Source organism: Adelges cooleyi, unplaced genomic scaffold, assembly GCF_023614345.1.
Source record: "Adelges cooleyi isolate 19-005CV unplaced genomic scaffold, UGA_ACOO_1.1 ACOO_flye_CR_arks_rails_tigmint_CR_PRNA_2, whole genome shotgun sequence".
Taxonomy (NCBI): Eukaryota; Metazoa; Arthropoda; class Insecta; order Hemiptera; family Adelgidae; genus Adelges; species Adelges cooleyi.
In genome coordinates, this window is record NW_026095860.1 from 11,311,494 (window position 1) to 11,336,668 (window position 25,175).

The 25,175-nt window shown below is 31.6% G+C and overlaps 1 protein-coding gene across 2 annotated transcripts in view; it reads left to right on the forward strand.

The window, feature by feature from the left end:
• The first annotated feature begins 3,594 nt into the window (after positions 1-3,594).
• LOC126833459 (dopamine receptor 2) overlaps positions 3,595-25,175 on the forward strand; it is a 56,118-nt gene continuing 34,537 nt past the window's right edge. Inside the window, exons 1-3 of one of the 2 annotated variants that reach the window (XM_050564807.1) lie at positions 3,595-3,808; positions 6,344-6,434; positions 8,648-9,767. In XM_050564807.1, coding sequence (XP_050420764.1) covers positions 8,701-9,767 — 1,067 coding nt within the window. In that variant the 5' untranslated portion in view covers positions 3,595-3,808; positions 6,344-6,434; positions 8,648-8,700. The remainder of the gene's footprint in view (positions 3,809-6,343; positions 6,435-8,647; positions 9,768-25,175) is intronic. The other variant, XM_050564809.1, reaches the window with a different exon arrangement.

The window sequence follows — 25,175 nt, forward strand, 5'->3', positions numbered from 1 at the left end:
ACATTCAGCATGTACATCAGCACCGACACTGCCAACAACAAAACGCCATTTCCCATTATCACTAAATTATTTATCAGCAGTCCCAATTTGAATTTTGATATCACTATATTTTTTACTTAATTCTGATACCGGTTTACTAATTGGCGTTTTATTTAGTTTTCTTAAGTTATTAGTTAATATATTATTATACTTATTAGCTTTATTTTTTTTTCAAAATGAATCCTGTATATGACAGTATAGTGGTTATTAAGCAGCATTCATACAGGAAATCGTTTGCGATTATAATTTCATCTTTTGTAAATTGTATTTACATATGTTTTTATGATTATACATTTATCTTAAGTTCGTACATTTTAATGATAATTATTTTAATAGATGACCGGTAATGCGATTATAACTAATAACTAGGATAATAAGCAAAATTCTTCTCTTACAGTTAAAAAGGGAAAGTATACCAGTATGAAGAAATTTTAGGTCTCGGGGGTTTTGCGCTTTTTTTTATCAATAAGGGTAGAAAGTTGTTGCCTCCTCAACAATTTAATGCCAGAACCGCCACTGGTTTCTACCCCTTCTATAGGAAAGGGTTCGTGGTATTTTTTTGGTTTACAATTTCGTTTTACCAGAAATTAATAAAGTAAAATTTGATATGAGTTCCATGATGGCCTTAGAGGGTTCGTTGACACCTATTAGCTATAATGTAAGCGAAAGAAAATATATTTTTTGATAAAACATTTTGATACATTTTTAAAAAAATATTGTAGAAAAACATTAAAGATTAAGCAAAAACTAAATATGAACAAATAAGAGAACGAAAGCAAATACGATATTCTTAAGTCTGGCGCTAACTATTCAAGAAAAAACCAATGTAAAGGGTGAATTTTTTTTATCACGAGCTACTCAATATCTCACAGAATTTAATTAAATATTGATTTTTTTTTTTAGTTTTTTTATATAATGTGATCTCAATTGTCCACAAATTATTATGTTTTTATACCCCAAACTAGTTTTTTTGATAGTAACTTTTGAAACTTAAATGGTAACTTATGTATATTACATATATATATTTTTTAAACTTTTTAAATTAAGAATATTCTACTAAAAATGTTGACTGGTCAATAACCAGTTTTGGATAACTATTTTTGAAGTTATTGAAGTTTCAAGTTTAGGGCAGGAGGAAAGGTGGAGTGTAGTATTATTTTCATCTACGCGCACTTCTTCTCCCGTCCTAACATTTAAACTCTTATAACTTAAAAAAAAAATGATCTAATACTGGTTATCAACCAGTCAACATTTTTAGTGAAATAATCTTAATTTAAAAAGTTAAAAAAATATATATGTTACCATTTAGGTTTCAAAAGTTGCTATCAAAAAATATAGTTTGGGAGAGGGGAAGAAATATAATAATTTATAGAAAATTAAAATCACATTATATAAAAAAACCATGATAAAAAAAGTCCCCCTGTAAAAAAAATAAAGGTATAAATATCAAATTTTAAATAAATATTGTAAAATTTAATATAAACTTGTTCATGTTCTGTAGCAAGTTTTAATATTTAACTTGAAAAAAAAAATCCACAAAATATCCGATTAAACCATCAAATCCTGATTTAAATAACCGGATTCCTTAAAAACCAGATTTCAGTCCTATCAGTAAGTATATTATAAATAAAATAAAATAAAATATATTAAAAAATATATTTAATATTTTGATTGCTTTCTTGTATGTTTCTAGTGTGTGTACTGCGTACTGTACTTGTGTACCTACTGTATTTTAATATTTTCTGTGATGTTAATTCGCCAAATCCATATCTTCAACTAGGTCTGTCTACTTAGAAAATACTACATTAACGGTAAACTAGAAGTAATAATTAAACCAAAAATTAGATAACCAAGATCACTTATAAATATTGTGTATTTATGTCTATTAATATTAAAACAAGATGAAATATGTCTAGCAGTCAAGTTATACAAATACAATACTACTTTGGCTTTGTTTTCATATTATAATTTATAACTAATGAATTATCCTGTTGATTTCATTATGTAAATTACATTTATCATGTTTATTGTATTACAAAAAAGTAATGTACACTCCTTTCCCTTTGAAACTGAACGAGTTTTATATTAGCATTTTTATTGTTGTTGATTACACCATTTTTTTTTTATTATTTTTATTATTCTCTATTTATATAAGATAAAAATCAACGATTTAAAACAATGCAATTCTTGTAAAATTAAACAAAGACGGAATAATAATAAAAAAAAAAACAATTTGCATTTAGAAAAAATTATTCGCACAAAGTAAAAGTTACACTATACAACACAATAAAAGACAAACAGGGATGCTAAAGTTGTTCTTAAAAATAAATGAGTCATCAACTAATCAAGTGTAACCACGAATAGTCTATAACTATAAATGATAGACGATAGTAACAATACATTTTATTGTGGATAGGGTTTCTTAAAAATTAAATTTTTATCCTCAAGGGACCCTTAAATTGACTAGTGTCAGTTAAGATTAAGTTAAGCTTTGAAAGATTCAAGAAAACGTCAATACATCCGAATTTATTTCTCAGTTTACTTTGTTAACAAAGTGATGACAATTTTGAAACCGTATTAACACATGAGATTAATTATAACATTATATAAGCTATCAAATTTTTATTTTTGAATTAAAAACTAATTAAATCGTGCTGAAAAACAATCTTACAGAGTGTGAAATTAAGATTACCTTTCCAAACTTTATTAATATCAATTTCCGATAGAAACGTATTTTTAACATGAATGTAGCAAGATTGCCTATCAAATGCGCCGTCCTACAGAGAATTTAAAATTAGTCTTTGTTCTTTTATTTTTGTTCCCAATTTTGTACTCGTTATTTGGGGATACATTACAATGATTACAGCTTGATCTTCATAGTTGTCTTACGCAAAGAGCTACAGTCTCCCTCTATATGCTGTTGTTAACCGCCTTTTAGTTAAACAATCAGTGACCAAAGCGGGTGTATTGGCTAATAAATATTGCATAATATTTTTGTCTTTAAAGCTTAGCTAAAATTTAGTCTCAAACCCATATAGCGATAAACCACTCCCCACATGGGGTAGAAGTCTTTTTTTATATTTTTTAGCCGCAAGTCAGCACTTAGCTGACAACTGAAGCTGAAAACTATAGTCGGAATTAGTAGGACAAAAATCTTGCGTAAAGATTTTATTTTCTTATTGCGGAAAAAATGTATTTTTTTTCAGAATTTTGAAAGTTTTAATAAAAAACCCCTCCCCCCCAAAAAAAAACGATCGGGTCGTATCAATATTTTCACCAACACCTATTTAGAGTGCTCCTATTCAGTTGAGACTGTGTTGTGGTTTAGACACTTCGCTGGCTTTTTTTATAATCTGCCATGCTTAAATTTCTTTCTTTTTCGACAGGCCCCCTTATTGTCTAGGACTTTGGCGAGATATTTGTGATTAGTTACTTTTTTTCACCCTCGGCGCACCTCCCCTGAGCGCGTGTGTCCTTGTGCGGCACCTTTGCCTCTGCCGCTTGGGCCGAACCGCCAACACCGTGGCAGTGTGCTTTCAAACCGTGCGCGTTACGCTTGTTACACATACCGGCGTTCCGGCCACAACCCTCGCGAATAATAACAAATACTTACAATATTTACCTATGTTTACAAATTTATATATTATACATATATAATATAAAGAAAACGTGTAGTACATAACGAGTAATCTCGTAAACGGTGATATTGTCGTAATCGAAATCCTTCGGCCATCGCATTTGCCGTGGTATTTTTTAGTGCTTTCAACAGGTAGGCAATACAATATTGTAAACGATTGCTGGCGCGGCTGAAAAAAGGTAGAGAAGTAAAAAAAAAAAATTAATTTTTTAGTAACAAAATAGCATTGTAATGTTTTCTATAATACCACTAGTGTTGGCAAACAAATAAAATAAACATAATATTATACTGTGTTAATAACCAGTTCCGACTTTTGTTTGTTTACCTCAGCGATTTTTTTTTGTGAAATGATTATAATCGTTATATTTTTACTCTTAAGTTCAAGTCTGTACACTCATATTTAATATTATGTTAATTATCTTTGATAATTGACAAATGAAAATATAATAAAAATATAAAAAATTAGTTTGGATTAAACATTTTTTTTTTATATTTGTCGATGGGGGAAAAAAATCTATGGGTACGGATAGCCCCCGTAATCTCCTAATAAAGAAAAAAATGCATTCTAAACTGTTAACGATAAAATCTTTTTCTAACTAAACCTTGGGGCCCATATGACACGAGGATCTTTGGAATTTGGCCATTCGGGTTTTGGAGAACTGATTATTTATAAGATTACTATTAAATTATATTTTTTGAATTATTTATATACTCTTTATTTAAATAAATTAAAAAAAATAAAATAGTTACTTTATAAATTTAAAACACATTTAATTTAAATTAGGCGTTACTTATTTTAAAAAAAACTATAATAAGTTGTTAATATTGTTTTATCCAAAATTCATAAATATTCTTATATTATCCTTTATCGATGCATGAATACATTTTTATATTATATATAGGGTGATCCAACTAACGTAAGACACTCATTTTCACTGAAAATATAAATATTTTGAAAACAATTTTTTTCCTAAACTCTTAGGTACATATTTTACTACATTTTTCAATATTTTGAAAATTTTTATCACCAATCCTTATAAGCTAATAAGGGGGATTTTTTTTTTTTAATGGCAACATATGTTTTTAATTACATAAGTTTGTAGACAAAAAATTAAAAATTATGTTAGCGTTTGAATTTTGAATTTTCATTTAATTGTTCATTTGTTATGACTTTATAAAGATTTGATTTTTTAGCGAATTTTAGTGAAGTCTTTTATAGTGAATTGCTAGTTGTTAAAATGTTATCACCAATTGGACAATGCGAACATAAATATAAATTTGATGTGCTACCGGTTTTGGACAAACCAAAGAAATATGATTATTATTAAGAGGAAATGTAGTATCTTAACAAAGTCATGACTAATGAACAGATTAATAAAAATAAAATATTTTAACGCTAACATATTTTTTAATTTTTTTTCTACAAATTTATGTAATTAAAAACAAGTGTTGCCATTTAAAAAATTGCCCTTATTTGGCTTAAAAGGATGTGTCTTACGTTAGTTGGATCACCCTGTATATATTTTTACATTATATAATTTTAATACTGATTAGTAAAAACTAAACTATTTTTAAGGAATATCCTCCAATAGAAAAACTCATCAATATATACATTGTATTTCTTTTTCACGACATTTAACAGCGTACATTTGACACTTAATTTACAAAAAATTAACATTAAGAAAAATGATCAAAATATATCTAAAAAAACTTAAGCAGCACAGTCTGTTGTATTATGCGCTAAAGATGGTAACATTGCTACAGAAATACGCTGTAAAGTATGATTTTTGTGGCTAAAAGTTTATTTAATTATTTTTAAATATAAATCACCCGTTGGCTATTTTAAAAGTTTGATTGTCCGTAAAAGCATTGTCGTTCAGATCAATAAAAATACCTACTCAATTACTAAATTAATTATTTTTTAACAGGAGTAACAATCAAATTGCAATAACACTAATGTTTTAATAAAATATTTTATTTTTAAGTTATCACAATTGTTTTTTTTAAATCTACTACCTACGAAATCTTATTTTATAGATTATATTATTTTTAATTTCATATTAATTGTTATAAATCTAAGCTTTAATGGGCATTCATATTTTTTTGAAAAAATAAACTAGGTGATGATTTAAAATGTTAGCATTTTTTTAATTCTCCAATTTCATAAAAATTTTTTTTCAACGTATCAATAAATTTGTCCTACATATAGTTTTTTTTTTGTTTTCGGAGCAAATAAAACTAGAGACTTTATGTTAACAAATGTAACAAAATAGAAGTTTGTAGCGTGTAGGGCAGTCCGATATTAATTCTGTAAAGAGATTCTAGTTCTTTTGCTACTTTAATATGTTATGTGGGAAGCCAATTTTCATAAGAAAAAATTCAGTTTCTTGTAGCTAAATAAACTAAATTAGAAATTTTTAAAATATTTTTTTAATTAGGCATACTTTTGTCTGGCTTTTAGGTCTAAAAAGTCCAATAAACATACCACTTTTAATCCCCTTAAGATAATATTGTAGGTAGTACGATAATATCTAATAAGCTAAAACTGCTTAAAAACATATATTAAAAAAAAACCTTTTTCTGCAAACTTTAAAGTTATTAAATTATTATTAAATATATTTTTTCAATTGTATATTAATATTTTTTTTGTTGTTTTTTTTTTTAAAGGATAATACAATTTACGACGTGACGTTACCATGCAATAACTGTAGCTACTATAACCAGTAGCTGTAAATTGTGTCAGAGGAACATATCGTAAGTAAGTGTAACATTTTCTTTGGTAATAGCTGTTGAAAACCAGGCTACTAAGTACACATAGAACGAGTGATGATATAATGTGTAAATAAATGTACGGTTTGGGAAAACAGAAAAAAAAATGCCGACAGCCTTTATATCTCCGTTATAGAACCTTTTGCGCCGAGTTCCTGTTCAGATAGTATCTAGTTTTAACATTTTAACGATACAGGTCCATATAAACCGGAACTGGTGACTTTTTTCGTGTCCTCCTTCGCGTCAGTTCCGGCCGGAAACGTTTCCTTTGTAAACGCCCCTAATAACGCGATGCGTCTTTCTCGACTGGCATTGTTCTTGCCACATAATAACGTGCCTGTCGGTAGTTTACTTACTAAAATAACATCCAAATACCCTCCCTAATCCCGTATTGTTATTTGTTACTTGTTACTTGTTACTTGTTAGAATGATGCTCGTGTGTTTTTAGAATATATATATATATATTTTTTTTTTGCGACCATATTCAACAGATTAAACGGAACATATTGTTAAAATGATCCCTGATAACTCCTACAAAGCCCAAAAGCTCCAGATACAAAACTATTAGGCTTTGAATGAAGTTGGCCGTAGTCTATGCTAATTGGTTAATTTATTTAAAACCGTGCCTTGTAGCCAAGTGAAATTCTTGTTTACTAAATTGTATTAATATTTCCACTACTCAAAAGTCGTACACCGATTGGGCCACACGTTTGTTTCATTAACGTTATTTTTCATTGCATTTTTTTAAAAATATAATTTAGTTTAAGAATTTGACTTTTCCAAGTACTAAAATAAAATAAGGTTACCATATTTAAATACATTTATTTATCAAATTCAATTCTATGGAGTACCACTATTGGGTGGCTTCTCCACTCATGCTAATTTATATTATTATTCATTTAGATCTAATACTTTTTGTAAAAAAAATTGTTTACAGATTGTATTATAATTAGTATTAAATAAAATAAAATAAATTAAATTCATTTTTGGGGTGCCAACCTTGAAATTCTGTCGTTACTTTTTACTTATATTATGCAGGGTTCATCTTGGAGAAAAATGTTTGGGATAAGTCTTGGAGAACTCCCCATACTACCTCTGCCATAATTACTCAAAACACTCCATTTGATTGTCCAGGCTTGTAGTTACCAAAGAGCAATATTAGACCTTGAATGTATGATGTGCTAACTAGGAGTTAAATGGTAAAACTTTTCATTTATCGCTCATATTAGAAGGGATTTCAATGATTTTACTTATGTTCTCCTTTATTTCACACAAAGCTCGACTTGCTGTAACTAGCCGTTACAGTCGATAACTCAAATGACACATTTCGATTACAAAGTTTTTATCTTTTTTAGCCACAAGTAAAATGAAAATTTTACAAAAAACACCATTTTGCTTATATCTTAATTAAAAATTAGTAGTAAAAATCAGCTGTGATTTAAAATTATTTAAAAAAAAGGATAAACTAAACAATTGCATCTTATTTTGGTAGATGTCGCGATTAAAAGTTTAATGTAAACGTTCTTCGCAAACCTTTAATATATCAATTTTGATTTGATTAATGTATCCATCACAAAGTTTAAACACTTCCAAATCTCGCGAATGGACATAAAAAAATGTAAAATCTTTAAAACATTGAAAAATGAATGCTCGTCGCTACTTTTTAAGCGTCTAAGCGCTTTTCAACGAGGATTTTAATATTTATCTTTTTTAAATCACCGATTACACCAATTAAATTTGCGTATAAAATAATATAATAAATGTGTAAAAATATGTTTCTGTATTCATTTATTTTGATTTGACTTTTATCGGGTAGTAATTTCAACATTTATGTTACTTGTCAGATTTTATCATGATAATGAGGCAGTTTTGCGTCACGATAATTTACTTACTTGTTCAATCGATTTATTTACTCGTTTACTCAATTAAATTATTTTTTTCCTCGATTCATTTATTATTTAAATTAAGACCTAAAAACATTATCATGCATCTAAATTTGTTTTTTTTTTAGGGGGAACTGTTGATTATATCAGTTGACTTCTCCTAACACTCAACCCCTAATACGGGCAGTTCACCATAACAAATGACTGTTTCTGTTTTTAGTTGAACTGCAGGCTGAGGTTAAATACAAATATTATATGATACAGGTTGTGCAATACAATATTATTAAAAGAAAAACAAACGATTTCGTGTGTTTTACAGTGTCACGTTGGCGGAAGTGTTCGCGAAAAATGAGTTAACGAACAAGCACTCGGATGAATAACTCGACGGACTGTCGGGCTAACGGCACTGAGTGCGATGGTGACCCGTCGGCCGACTGGCAGTCCATGTTCGGCGATCGGTTTCCACTCACCGTGCTGTTGCTGTTCTTTTGCATGGTCACCGTGTTCGGGAATTGTCTGGTCATCATAGCGGTGGTCCGCGAACGGTACCTGCACACCGCCACCAACTACTTCATAACGTCGTTGGCGTTCGCCGACTTCTTGGTCGGGCTGGTCGTGATGCCGGTGAGCGCCATGCACGAGATCCTGGACCATTACTGGACGTTCGGCATAAACGCGTGCGACGTGTGGCGGTCGTTGGACGTGCTGTTCAGCACGGCGTCCATACTGAACCTGTGCGTGATATCGTTGGACAGATACTGGGCCATCACCGACCCGTTTACGTACCCGATGAAAATGAGCAGGAAACGTGCGTACTACTTGATAGCGGCGGTGTGGGTGTGCAGTAGCGTCATCAGCTTCCCGGCGATCATTTGGTGGCGGCTGGTGCGCACCGAGCCTGTGCCGAGTTACACGTGTCCGTTCACCAACAGCACCGGCTATCTGATTTTCTCGTCGACCATATCGTTTTACGTGCCGTTGTTGGTCATGGTGTTCACGTACTATAAGATCTACACGGCGGCGGTGACGCAGACCCGCTGCCAGCGGCTGGGCACCAAAGTGCTGTCGTCCAGCGCGACGGGCGGTAACAGCACAGGCCGCATGGAACTGACGTTGCGTATCCACCGGGGCGGCGGCGGCGGTGCGGCCACGTCCCAGAGCTATAGCAGGGCGCACCAGCTGCAGAAAAACTTCTCTCTCAGCAGGAAGCTCAGCAAACTATCCAGGGAGAAGAAGGCGGCAAAGACGCTGGGGATAGTGATGGGAGTGTTCATCGTGTGTTGGCTTCCTTTTTTCGTTGTCAACCTGCTGTCAGGGTTTTGCGACGAAAACTGTATGTTTAAGGACCAACTATTGTCTTCCGTCGTCACTTGGCTGGGTTGGATTAACAGTGGCATGAATCCTGTCATCTACGCGTGTTGGAGCAGGGACTTTAGGAGGTGAGTCTTCTTTTTATAACATATCATTTACTTATTTTTCTATAAAGGTTCTACGCGGTCTTTTGTTTGTAAGAATACAATTATTTAAGAATAATCGATGACATTCATCGCTCGCGGTAGATAAGACGAGGCAGTGTATTGAAAAAGCCAATATAAGTTGAAAATGAATTATGCAACAATCAATATTATAAACATGGATATGTTCTTAAGACTGGGGATCAATCTAACATTTTCGCGTCATAGATATTTGTTTACTATACCCGTAATGGATCATATAATTATCATGTTAAAATATTAATTAATCGTGATGTATGCATACGGAATTAAATATGAATTATGGTATTACAATATTCAACTAAATGTTTAAACACTATATGAGAGATGTTAAAAAAAAACGTACTAATATTATTGAACTATGTAAAAAAGTTATGCTACGTTAAAAAAATTATTGCACTGTTAAAGGGAACAGAAGGTGACAAATTGAATACAAACAAAGGTTAAAATGCTGTCACTTTCCAAGGTGTCGAACAAACAGATTTAATTACTTTTTCTAGTATGCAGTTTCACATTTACTTTATGCCGAAGCCAATTTTTTTTTTTTAAACAAATAAATCCTAAGTTATTTTCTAATAACGAAATCGTAAATAAGCTTAAAAAATCAATTTAAATCTTTGAATAGACACGCCAGACAAGTGACGTTTATAACAGTAATAATTTTTTAGTTTACTTGGAGAAAAAAAACTTTAGAGGTACCTAGGAAAACTTAATACTCATTTACCCTTAAATTGGTTAGCATATTCATAACGGCTCTTAGATCAATTGATGTAAAAATAATTTATATCCATCGCATATATAGTATACAGCTGAGGTCCAAACTATTTATAGTAACCGATTAGTTAAGTGTTATTATGTTAACTTATTTTTTAAAAAAATGGGGCTGTAGAACAATTACCAATATTTTGTGTTCATAGTCATATATACAAATGTAATGCCTAATAAAGGGGAATGTAATAAAGGGGAAGTCATGTGGAAAACAGTTCCCCCTCATTGGTTCTGTATTAAAACAAAAATGCCTAAATATTTTTTTTATGGAGTTTCAGTGTTTTAAAAACATAAGATGTCTGATATTTAAGATTGAACCATTTAGCTTAAATTTCAGTCCAGTATGAAATCATTTCTACTTTAATCATTTGAACTATGTAATTTTTAGGTATATACAATGTATCATCTTATTTCATATTTTAACAAGTCATAAAATTCTGAAACAAGTAGATTAAACTTAATTATTATAACGTTTACAAAGTTCTAATAATAATACAAAATTCCTTGTATAAGACTGAATAAATTTATATTTTTTTCTATTTAAATGATAAATTATTTTATAAAATACAATAATAACGTGAGACAATAGAGAGTTCAACAATGATAAATGCAGAAAAAACTTTATTGTGATGATTTTTTTTTTAAATTTTGAATATATTATGAGTGTGGCGTTTTTTATGTTTTGAGTTAACTAAATTAGTTTTAATTTCGACGACAAAGACGTCCATTAATTATCCAAAAAAAAATAAAACTTTTGACTTTATACTAATATTTTAAACCTTTAATGCGTGGAAATAGAAAGTGCATCCCTAACGAATATATAATACATGTATAGGATTAATCGATTTATAAATTAATAAATATAGTGCGCAAACAACATTTAGTTTCGTACGTTTGCGACTTGTATAATTTGTATAATACGGGACGATGAATTTTTGATATCCATAAATTAGTGTTTACCAACCGAGGAGAACACATTTCCGTTCTTGTTAATAATATAATAATGACAGTGAAAAACTTTCAATAAATAAACCCACTCCAATTGCTGCCGTCAGGAGACATAATTGCTTATGTGTAAAAGTTAATATATGTAAAAAAAAAAAGGTATAAATAAATTAAATTTCATTTAATAAAGCGATAATTGATGTTTGAGTGTCGACAAGCCCGTCCTATGCAATTGAAATGCAATTTCATATTACAAACAATTATTAACAATTTAACTGAGGGATTTTTATTATTTTTTTTTAACTAAAATTTACTTTATTGTTTATCGTTAATTCTAGTTGTTGTTGTACAACAATATTATTGCTGTTCATAAACGCAAAAAAGATTTGACATTAATTTTGGTTTTGAATCGTGTCCGCGAACCATTATATTATTTTCCCCTTTTTACACGTTACCAGCATTACGGCGGTTTAATTACACTTTTAGTTATGAGTAATTAATTTCCATATATAAACCATGTAAACGAGTTGATATAGTGTTGTGTATCGTAAAAATGGTTTCATAATTTATTACCGGTTATCGCAATATCGTTTGAAAAATAAATTCAAGAAAATAGCAAAACGCAGTGCAAGTATTTACATTGTATAGGTTTGCCGGTTGATTGTTTATATATATATATATATATATTTTTTTTTAATATTTTTAATGTAGACAGTTATTTTTGTCTTGTGAATCCTTGAAAAGGAAAGTGAAAAGGAAAATAAAATCTAAAAATTAGAATTGTCACTCATTGTCGCCGTATGTTCTCTATGCAAATTTACACGATTTGGTTTTAAATTAAACACGGAAACTAGGATTGCCCAAACGGGGGGGGGGGGTGTTTCTTGTACAATGTGTAGCAGCAGTTGTTTGCTAAGTAACACGTACCCATAAGCGACTAACGTCTTTCGATTTAGTCCAACACATCTAAACGATAATGATTTAGATTGAGGCGTCCCTTTTGACTGGCGGTTTATAACCAGCTGTGAAATGGCGAAAGGATTTTCCACTGGTAACGCCTGCTACCAAATTATCACAACTACTGCAGTTGGCGTTTTATATATAAATGTAGCTACGAATGTGAAATATGAACCATACAACAGTGCATACAGAAGTTCTGTTGAGGTGAGCGCTTGCTAATGGTATGGGCGCTTATGAAAATAATTTGATTTCTGATAAAAAAAAACCATTTAGACAAAACGAACACACGATATGATATATATTTTTGTTTTATTTATGTTATTCTTTATACTATTTTTTTTTGTTTGCTTGATATATATATGTATGATTAACTAAAACTTGCACGGTTGGAGCAAAATTTAATGGAGTGTAATTTTCATGTTGTCCATGCGAAACGAACATTTAATCTACAGTGAGTTTTTATGGTATTTTTATTTTTGTATCGAGTACATAGATGCAGACAATAGATAAACTGGGCTCGAAGCAGCTCTGCATGTTTCTTTCAAATCCCGTGTAATAGGACATGAGAAATAACGGGCGCCGTCAATTTACTATATTGCCCTCCAATGATTGTACTCGACTAATTGGGTTCAAGTGAAATTTTATTTCCGACATAACATTTTTTGTGTAGTCATGGTTTTCCTTTAGTTAACGTGTTACAAGTGAAATTTATGATTTACATACTTATCTACGGGTTGAATGTGTTCCATAAATAGTTATGTGTAGACTTATTTTAATATAAGCCAACGACATTGAAGTGGAATGTATAAAACTATACAACTATAACAATAATGCATGATAGGCATTGGCTATAGATCAAACATGTCTAATTACTTTCATATAATCAAAACATTCTGTTAATTATTGTCTTAAAACCAGTTCTAACTTCTTGGGTATCGCCAAAAGTTATCTTTGTAAACCCAATCTGCCGTATTGATATAAATACATTAAAACTGTTATAAAACTATGTATAACTAAGTATCATAATTCATAACCGTATACCTACACAAAAGTAAAAATAGAAATTATAAGAAAAGTGTTGTTTTAAATTACCATCCGAATGTCATTCATTACAAAACCGTAAAAAATATTGATTTGTTGTTTTACTCGGTCGCAGAACACGAGTAAAGACTATTGTTTATTATTATATATTGTTGCTGTTTTTTTTTTTGGTTTTAAACCTTATTGCCTAAGTACATAATAACCTTTGTGCGCGGCAGTCTTCTCAGGTTTCCACAGTGTTAAGCATTGTCTCGCAGTTTGTTTGGGACGGGCAGTTTAGGTTTTTTTTTTAGTCAGTCTTCAAAATCTCATTTGCTCAGTTTTCCATTTGTCGTTAGCAGATCCTTTTACTCTGCCTCGCTGATCCTCCAACACGGCAGTATAATGATAAATGATATTAAGTGTATAACGGACGAGGCAAAAAACCCGTGGCCAAATCCTTATGGGTTCGCTTATGAAAAAAAAAAAACAAACACTGGCTACCTTTTTTTTTCTTTTTCGAGCAAAACTTTCGAGCGAAAAAAAAAACTGTTAACTTTTCGCGTTGATGAGTAGTTGACGAGTTATTGTATGTTTTCAATGTTGTTAAACCAACTTAATTACATATCGATCAAACTGAAAATAAAAAAAGGTTTGATTATATAAACGCTGTGCGATTATTATACCCATCATCTTAATTAATTAAGTACAATTGTACGCAAGTGTAACTACCGTCGCTAGGATTATAATTATTAAATAAATGTGCTGAAAAATATTAGATATTCGCAGTAAAATGGTGAACTATAAAAAGAGGAAAATGTATCAGTTACGGTTAAAAAATCATAACTATAAGATAATATTTTTAAAGTCTCAAATTTTTCGGCAGTTATCAATCATCCATAAGAGGTTCTATTTATTTTATATTATTTTTAGCACATTTATTTCAAGTGTACTCTCAATAACTTAATACACTGTTGATGTGTGATTCATAATTACCTATATTTATAAAGTTAAACAATAATGTAAATTTAATCCATTCCATATGTGTTAAAAACTATTGTATTGATTACTTAAAAACACTTTTAACTTTGATGCAGTTGTTATGTAATGCGGTGAGAACCATAAGACCACAAGCGCTTCTTAATTTTTTTTAATCTTACAATATTTGTCAGTGAAGTGAATGAATCCTATTGCAACCTGCGTTTGTTTTTAACATTTGCATTATTTTTTAAAGATACAGCGATGATAACACACTACCTTAAGAACATATTATAGAGAAAATAATTTTAATTTTGCTCTTTTGTAAAATTGTATAATATTCACTTATATATGTACAATTTTGATTCTTACCACTTTAGGTACATATATCATATTATAGTAGGATATTGTCTTTTACATCAATACACACTTTTGGAAGTGTATTGGCGTTAAGACACATTTATTTACATATTTTATAGTGATGTCAAAAATATACGATATCTATTATAATAATTGACATTAAATATACTTCTTTAAAAAAAAACCGTTTGGGCTTCTCTGAAACCCTTTACTCGAAACGGTATTCTTTTTTACCTTATCTCACCCAGCTGGGGTCGACCGGCCAAATCACGACTTAAAACGGTTCAGGTTTAAATGGTCCTTTTATAACGAAATACACAATAAATGGCCGATTTTTGGCGGAATGCCTCTAATCCACGGGTGTGCAGCACGATGATTGGTCCAGCTGTTGGGCGTCTGGCCTCGCAAACGATATAATCACAAAAAATGTTACCTAACAATTTAGTGGCCATACTGCGTTATTAGAACATTACCAATAAGAACAACGGTCCACGAGCCCCCTCGCCTCCCTACCTAACCTCACCCTTCTTAAGTAAGTAATTGTGCCCGTCAGTTAGCGCGTTAGAACTGCGATAAAGAATGCGTGAACGTTTCAAGACATTTTGGACATTTCAAGAGTTTTTTTTTTCTGATTAAACGGATTTCTATAACGTTTGAATTAATCACAGTTTTTCTGTCGGTTACTCGTGTTGAACACCGTCCATAGTGCCGTGTCGATTATGTTTTAACCGTTTTCAAGTACACGATGGTGTGGACCCAATTCCGGAGCTTCCGCATGGCGTAAACCGCGTGTAGGCGTCGACAATGAAAGTACTGTGGCCGTGCATAGAAATGTACAATAATAATAATACGGTGAACTCGAAGGCTAAGACGGTTTTCGACAGCGAAACATCTGTCGATTTAGAAGACCTCATACGCACACAAAGAGTGAGAGAGGCAGAGTGAGTGAAACGCGAAATCATAAACGCAAGAGGAATATATGTATATTAAGTTTAGCCTGTATGTTATCCGGCAAAATCCAAATGCATCAATCACATTTCGTCTCGGCCTTGCGGTGGATCAATGAAAACTTTGCCGCACAGATGCCACCTCTTTGGTCGCGCGTACACACATTGCACATTGCGAGCTGCAAAATGTCGTTTTGACCGCGGAGGGGCTGCAATCTGTCCTAGCGGACACCGCTGGCACATAATCGCGTCCAATTTAGTTTGCGTTTTATAATGTCACAGGCCACAGCGGCGACCGGTCCGTTTTGCAATATGAAAAAAAATGCCCTAACGCGCACGTTGCGCACACTGCCAACAAATTGCACTAGCGTACATGTGGCCGCAGTGACAGTAATTTACATTTCCGGCATAGCGAGCGCCCGCTTATCTTTCACGGTAAGCGTTGGCTAATTGGTACACACATGTATTGTAAAACAATATAAAGATGACTAATCTTAACTGAACATTTAACAAGATTCTAGGGCTCTTCCTTGTTGACAGAATACAAATTCTTGACATTTTGAGGTAAATCAATGAAATTATAAGTAAAAAAAAAAATGCATACGAAAAATGTTTTCATTGGACAAATGTTGAACTGACTTCCAGCCATAAAACTTATTCATGTTAAAGTACATCGTCTAATGGAAATACATCTAAGCTCTAAGAGTAAACCGCAGAGAAACTTGACAAAAGTGGAACATAAATCGATGTAATTCAGTTCACACCTTTATGCATAACAGATACATTTAATTCCCTTTTACCTGTGTATTTATCGTTATTGAGTTTATCACGACTAAGAAATATCATAGTATGTTGTTACGATAAATTAAATACCGGATGAATTTTTAGTTATTAATATAAGGAATAATATGTTTGTTTAGCACGGTTGAAATATTATAAAAATGTGTTTTCAGGAAGAAAAAAAATCACAACGGTTATAATAAAATATTTCATACTCGTCGCATATATTGCAATTGAACAATTAATTAAGTTGTTCACGTCGAAATACTATGTACCTATATGTATTTATTCGAAATTTTTCTTAATGTTGTCACTGCCCCCAAATTATAGTCAAATGAACATTATTGCTAATCCAATATAATTATCATGCCTTTTAGACATAACTGATGAACTGAGATTTGTTAATGTTTGGTTAGAGTTTAGAAAACAGAACTACTATGATAAATTCCAATTTGCTTTTTTTTTGCCTGATAATTTCTTTAGATATTCTTTAGTAGTCATACTGTTGTCGTTTACTTCAAATGTCTATTACCAGCATGGTATCCTACTCTTTTTTCAGTGACCCAGAATCAAAGCCATCAGAAGGAAATTAAATCTAATTCTATTGATTAGAAGGGGCTCGTCTATTATAGTCCCGTTATAATTGTAAAAAATAAAAGTAAAAAAAATTTTTAGACCAAAGCGTAAAAGTTAATAATAATTGTTTTTTTCCGTTTTAAACGCAGAAAACATAAATTAGAATTTTCTTTGTTTCGATGTATCAAACGCGCGTCAAAATACAAAACAAAGGCCTTAGCACAGAAGGGAAGCGTGTGTTGATGCAAAGCTTCTGATATGACCCCAAAATATAAACGGTCCATTGTGCAATATCGTAGGCGGCGGTGGAAAAAAGTTACAACCGGACGATATTTTTATTCGAGTCGGGATTTGCTGCTGGATGCCCAGGGAATTTGATGATTGGAAATATCACATTGTAAACTGACATAGCAGAACGGCTTCATTGCTTAATTAAACTTATGTGTGTCTTTTTTACACTTTTATTTTGTAAAAATTACTCCAAAAAACAGAATTTGTGAAAATATTCCGTTATGCTAAACGTTGCAAACGTTGTACAATACATTATTCGTAACGAAAACTATTCACATAAATACCCTCTCGGGATTCATGATGTACCTATGCAATAAAATATTTGTTCATGCGATACAGTACAAGACTGTGTGAATATATATGTATAAGTAGTTGCCCGAGTTTATGTATGTAGAGTACTATTTTCCCTTTCCCGGTTCGTGTTTTAAATTCATCCTGTGAAGCTTAGAAACAATTGGTTTTGTAATGCTATATGTATAACTATGTATATTTGTTATTTGGTTTTGCAATTTTTCGCACAATTCTTTTACAAACAATAGGCAGAACGGATAAAAAAAAACACCAAAATCAAACGGTTAAAAAACGTTTTTTGATTGTATTTTTTATACTAATTATTGACTAAGTTGATTATACAAGGTCAAAGTTGATGATACAAATGAAACTAACTGTTAAATATCTAAAAAAAAACCTACTATAAAGTATAACAATTGGTCGGGATAACATTTTCGTATCTAGAAGAGTTTTATTTGTTGTCTTTTTCTCGGTGTCAAACCGAGTAGCTATTGATTTTACAATAACGATTGAGTGTTTTATATCTGTTGGTAAGCCTTTTTCGTGGTAATCTTCACTCTTCTATAAGTTTGTCTTATAAAAGAAACGTCAAAACATACGGAATTACCCCCCTGAGGTACTTTGGTGCAATTCAAAAGAGATCAAAGGTTGAAAAAAACTTTTGCTTATTTTTATACAATGTCTTGTTTCTGCAGTACCTTTGCGACTGGGAAATCAGACAAAATAATTCTTCCTTTTCTGTTGTTATACTTATATATTTTGTTGGATATTAATTTTTCAAATTTTAGATATTTTAGCTATTAAAACATAATTGATAAAAAAAAAAAACAAATATTATGCTGCCAATCGCAATTTTGAAATATATATTTTTTTCAAAAATAAAAACCGGAAATGTAAGTATACTTTAGTGTAATCTAGTTTTTTCTCAGTTTGTTTTGTTTATCTCATATAACGACGTTAGCTTAAGTTAATCAGAGTAACGGGATTTTCCCGGTACATTTTATTGGTGAGACATTTAGCAGTTTTCGCTTTTCCCAAACTCAATTTTAGTTATTTGTTTGATGAATACACGTCAATCTTAACGTGACAAGAAATATCAGACAATGCAATTGAAAGTCTCCAAATTATCGTTTCGCAAATAAACTCGGAAATGGAGACTGGCATTAAATCCAAACAAAAGAGGAATACGAATAATATGTCTTTGGTGATAATTCAACCTCTTAAGGAAAACAAAAAATCAGTACAAATCAAGCCTCGGTTTTCAGGAAAATAATGATTCCCAGAACGGATTCATAAGTGTATCCTATTATATTAATATATTAATTATATGCACTTCTTATAATACAACAGCTTAGATATTATCTATACCGATAAACTGTCTACATATGATACAAGAAATGTATCAAAAAAAAAAAACCCCCGTTGGAAAGCTGTAAATCGGCAACCGTTTTTGATCTGTACAATGCGATACTGGAAAAAAAGGTTACTCTGTCATTTTATATTTGCACCCGTTCATGTAACAACAGAACAGATTTATAGCTAGCTAGTCGATTTTGTTTCTAACGATTTGGCAGGCGTGTATCGAGGAGGATGGTTTAAATTAAAGGGGAGGGTACTTCCGCCCCTTGATTTGTACACCTAATTATAGGTACGTCCGCCTGTCTTTGGCTAGCCGTTCGTTCGGGCGCATTGATGACTGAGCGGCAAAAAGCCGAACCTCCACGATCAGTGATTAATAATCGTTTGCACCGTCTATCTTTTGAATGTCTTAAGAACTTGAAATTCTTTGATACGCACCTACTCAATCCGAAGTGCGTTTGTAATTTTCCATTGCCGCTGTATACATTGTAATAACCGAAATATACTAATAATAATATATCTTGAAAAAAAAAATTCCACTCAAAATGTTTCAAAAACCTTAACCGACGATATATTACAATACTACAAACAGGTATATCAATAAATTATACATATAAATATATAAAGTCAAGTTTGCCGAACTTATTTAGCATACAAACATTATGTTGACATTAATAGAAATATCAGCACTTATAAAAGAGTGGGATAATGGAAAGAGCGATTTACATGAATGTATTTAAATGGGAAAATCGCTCGTTTTTTTATCCAACCTTTTACTATGCTTTACGGGTGTTTTTTTGTCATTATTTTTCGGTTTACAACAAGTTAAAAAAAAAAAAAATTATTTCTGAAATGATTTAAATGCATAAATAAATATCCTTTTGCTAGTATCGAGTGTTGAGATTCTGAGTAACTTTAATTTGAAGTATCTAAGTGTCTACAGTAATGGAAATAATAATGGTAATGAATTCAGTAGGTCCATAATATCATTGTGATAACTTGAATGTAACTCACCTGCAAAATTCAGAGATGCGTAATGTAATTGTATAAACTATCTTTCGCATCGTTATTCAACCATGTGCGTCAGTACGTATACTTTAAGGGGAATTAAGTAGCACAAGCTCCAAAGGGTTTATACGACTCGGTTATCTTCAAAAATTAAATTTGTTTTATAATGTTTTTGTTAATTAGCTTCGATGAGGAGCTGAGAAGATGTTGTAATTACAATGATGTGTTTTTTTTTGTGTCTGGACCACTGTTTTTTGTGGAGCAACTCAATTTAAAAAAGTTTTTCAGCCGAGTCTGCAACCACGAAAGAGCATTTTCATGTCTCGTTGAAGTACCGAATAAATTTAGAGTAGTGATGGAATTATAGATAATTAAATAGTATATTAAGAAGCAGTAACAAGCTAGCATATTAAAACATCAAGTTTCTGGTTAATATTGTAGTGTTTAATATCTGGCTTAAAACAATTCATAGAGAATTGGGCCCTTAAACTATTTTGAATTTACCATTTATTTCTAATTTGAACGTTAAACGTACAACATATCTCTTATCTCTTACCCCTATTTCTTACCTTTATCTCCTACCCCAACCTCTCACCCCCTATCTCCCACCCCTATCTCCCATCCCTATCTCCTACCCCCTGTAACGCTTTTGTAAAGAACGATTTTTTCGTAACACTAAGTAAATAACACTTTTGTAAAGAACGCTTAAGTAAATAACACTTTTTTCGGTTATGTGCCAGAGCTAAGACATGAAAATGTCAAAAGTTAATGAAATGTTTACGTTACCAATTCACTTCTGGAAGTTGCTATAAAAAAAAGTTGGGAGTGAAGTAAAAAAAAAAATTGAAATCACACATTGCATAAAAACATTAAAAATAAATTTGTTTTTTTTTAATCAAAAAACGAAAACGCTTTTTGGAGTCATTATCTGTATAGGGTATAGTTTAAGTTTATGCAGTCACGTGACGAAGTAGGTTAGGGTGTCAGTTTCCAGTTAACAACTGAGGACTTAAGTGGTGTAAAGCGTAGGTACTATATATTATTATATAGGACAATGCGTGCGTTCACTTCACCGCCCTTATATTATACTTACATGAAATTTGAATATAATATTAAAAGTAGGTAGTAAGTTATAAGTTTGTTTAATACGCTATGTTAATTTTAATTTTACTTAGTAGGAGGTTGTCGTCCGCCGTTGCAGATTTTTACCAAGTCACATTGTTATGAACACGCTTATGAATATTCATTTTAAAGATACATAAAATAACTCAAGTTTTCGTTTATATTATTAATGTCACTTTTGAATTCTCCTTGGATTGTTAATTAATGAAGCAATTGCAGTAAGCCCGAAAATAAAATGCATTGACCTACTTAGATTTACCTACTTGGAAATATTTACGAATAATTCTATTAAAATCATGGCCAGATGAAGCTTGACCGACTTTGTACCCGTGAAACAACTTACACAGTACATTCTGTTATTTTGAAATTTATTTTATACACCCTATTGAAATATTTTAAAATACAACGCAATTCAAATTTCGCCCATCTCTATATTTCCATCTCTCAAGAGCTTTAAAGCTTTGGTATATGTTTATTCACTGTGAGTTTACTAAAAAAACTTAACACTCTGCAAGTACCCTTGACTTTGTAGTAGCGGGCCCATGAGTATGTTCCATGTAACAGTATGATGTCAATCGCCTTTTAATAGCATAGTTATTTGGTCACATGGACCGGTGTATATAGATTGATTTCGGTGACCAAGTTCGAGATAAGTCACTCCGGTTGATTGATCGGGTCGTTCCCTAGAGGCATGTTGTTTTCTGAGATTTGTAAGTATTTTTTTATTTTGCCTATTCGCTCTCTATTGAAGTCATTTTTTCTATTTTTTTGCTCTTTTTTCTTTTAGACGACCTTTTTCATTTTCTACATTCACACTTTCACACACTGTCATTCAATAGCAAACAAGCCTACGCAAGACCATGCCACTCAATAAGATCCATATATTATATGCTTTTGAAAAAGCTAATAATTCCAGCTGACCTCACAATATACGAGAATCTGTCGATTGAGTTAAATTCGATTCCAACGGTTTGCAGTTTATTCATTTGTCTTATCATAAACCTACTATATCAATTATATATTTCAATTTTTTCAATCATTATCGTTTGCTTTTGTACTTACTAACAAGTGTATCCACCACGAGGTGCAACGAAATCGGCGAAGGGTCTACAAAGAACGTTGGTTATGACTGTTGGTTTGCTAACCCAGCGCCGTATACTTTGTGATTTATTCATTCAACAGTAGAAGTTTTAAGCCTAGAAGTTTAAGCCATCTCTGCAGCGATTCTCATTAGTTGTGCCGTCCAAATTCTGAGTTGATGTCCGCAAGTTTTTGTTTGCTAACAGCGTCGGTTTTATATGGAACAATCCCCCACGACTAACGGTGTGTATTCCAAGACAAATATATCGACTGATTAATACAGCGATGGACATATTTTGATCTAATTTCTTTCTATGTAGCACAAATTTGTAGATAAGAATTTCAGAATTTTCGTTTTCTTTCTACTCAATTTTTTTTGTTTTTTATCAACGAAGGAACGTCTTTAATATTACAATTAAATATATTCACATCCAACTGCTGGTGTATGACAGTTATCTGGAAGTGAACGGCTTTACTATAATAGTCGTTTACGGATTAAAAGATTATTATGACTCGGATCGAGAATATTGAATAATTATCGAATAGGTGTTATTGGTGCCTATAAATATGTTGTACGACGACAGTGAATTCCTTTGGGGCCACGTCGTCAGAAAGAAAAGTAATGAATTCGACATGAGACGATGCATTAGGACACTTGGCTGTCTCCTCTTTTTGAATGGAATCCATTAACTTCTCTCATCCGACGCCTGTCACATCAGCACCGACTTGACGTCGTCCTCTTCTAACGCCCACTTGTTCACGTTCACACAAACGCACCGTTGGACGATTCGGGGCTTATGGGAAGATGCGATGAAAATCTCAGTAAAGATAAATTATTAGGTTCCAGCTGTTTAAGAAAAAAGTATTTATTTTGTATTTAAGAAAAAGGTGTAAGGAATGTGCATAATGTTATTTTAGGAAAATCCATGGGTCCGTTGTGATTTCTAGGTTTTTATCTCAATAATAATACCTATAATATACACATACACTCGCCTACACAACGCTGCCAAGGACAAGAAAAAATGTATTTTTTCTACCACGTCCAAGTACCCAAAAGGTTTACACGTAGAATGCAGAGGAATGGTTTAACGGTCTGTCTTGAATAGGTTAAATATTTTATACTCATTCGGACCCTTTAGTATATAGTAATTTTATTTCTTTTTTTTATTTACACCGTTAATATCTTACATACAGTACACGTGCTTGACGTTACGTGATCAATATCACGTATATTGTATCTGTATAGTATGTGGTATATCTGCTAATACCATTTCTGTAAATGACCGATTGCTAAAACTTTTTTATTCAGTAAAAGTTAAGTAAAATTGATAATATATATAGTTGCAAGGAACATGTGCGTATTAAAACTATAGTAATATCCACCTCACACTAATTCCAAAGTAAAGAGCGATTAAGAAACAAGGATTCACCCGTTTATATTTTAGTCAGTATTACTAAAAAATTAAGTGCTGGAAGGATCATCCGCCAAATTTGATTCGCACCTATGGACTTCGTGCAATAGCCGGACAGTATAAATTTGAAAAATAATATTCTTTTTGCCAGTTTCTGTTGGTCAAACGGGTTCGTAACCAATTTTACACAAAATACTCAGAACCTATAGTCCAGACTACTCGACAGCATATCAAGTCGTTTCTTCTTCTTCTTCCTCTGGTACTTAATACTGTCTAAGAGTTTTGGCCGCCATCTTTGATGGTATCATACCAATTGAGTTTTTACAAGGCGGGGTTGTTAACTCCGCGCTCAACCCCCAATCTGGAGGATATCAAGTCGTTTAATACATAAAAAAAAAAAATAAGTTTATACTTCTATCAACTCGAGTCGAACCATTTAAATTTCACATAAGTCGTTTTGTATTGTCGATTAATCTTAAAACGGTTGTTAAAATTGTATCATTGATGGCTGTCCAACGGTATTTATAAAATATTACTTACACTGTTGAAGTCTAAGAACTATATTCTATAATTTGAGATAAGATATTACACTTGAATTATACAAATATTAGAATATGACTAATATTGTAATGTTGAAAAAAAAAATGGTAAAAATGAATGTTTCGAAGTGATTTTACGCTAAATGTGTGTGTACACATATTATACATTTTAATCTAATATGAACACATGATAAAAAAAAAATTGAGATTTTAAACAAAAGCAAAATCTCTTTAGGCTAATTTCGCACTCTGTCTTAGTGCTTTGATCGATTGCGAACGTTTGTAAAGGCAGAGGACGGAGATCCATCACCATTTTAGCAATTCCGTAACAGACGTGTTTAGATTAGTCCACTGGAAACGCCTTGAGAATATTATATTATTTAAAGACCCTTGTCGTAAGTTAACAAGACAGGGTTTTGTCATAAATAATACACATTCGATTTAGGAGACGGTGTAAAATACATAAACACGCAATTTGTGTGCTTTTTATTTACACATTTATCTCGTATTATTTTTTCTTCGAAAACAGACTTGTTTTAACATTTTGACATGTATAAGTCTATTTTTAAATAATCACTACTTAGTAATATTATGTACTATTAGTAGTATTATGTTTAATAATCTTAAAAATCCTCAAGAAATTTTTTTTAAAAAAAACCTTTACACATTTTTTAGTTGTACTAATACGTTGAAATTGTTCATCGTTTGTATGACATTTGTGTGCATTAGAAGTCTATTCGATATTCGATATAATGTGTACTGTGTTCGATACTGTATTCTTGATTCGAACATATTTTTCATTTAATAGTATCACTTATTTGCTTGCCTATATATATAGTTGCAATAACTTTAACAAGTTGTTATTTATAGTAATAAACAAGGTAATACAAATAAAATATGAATGAGATTGTAGTTGTA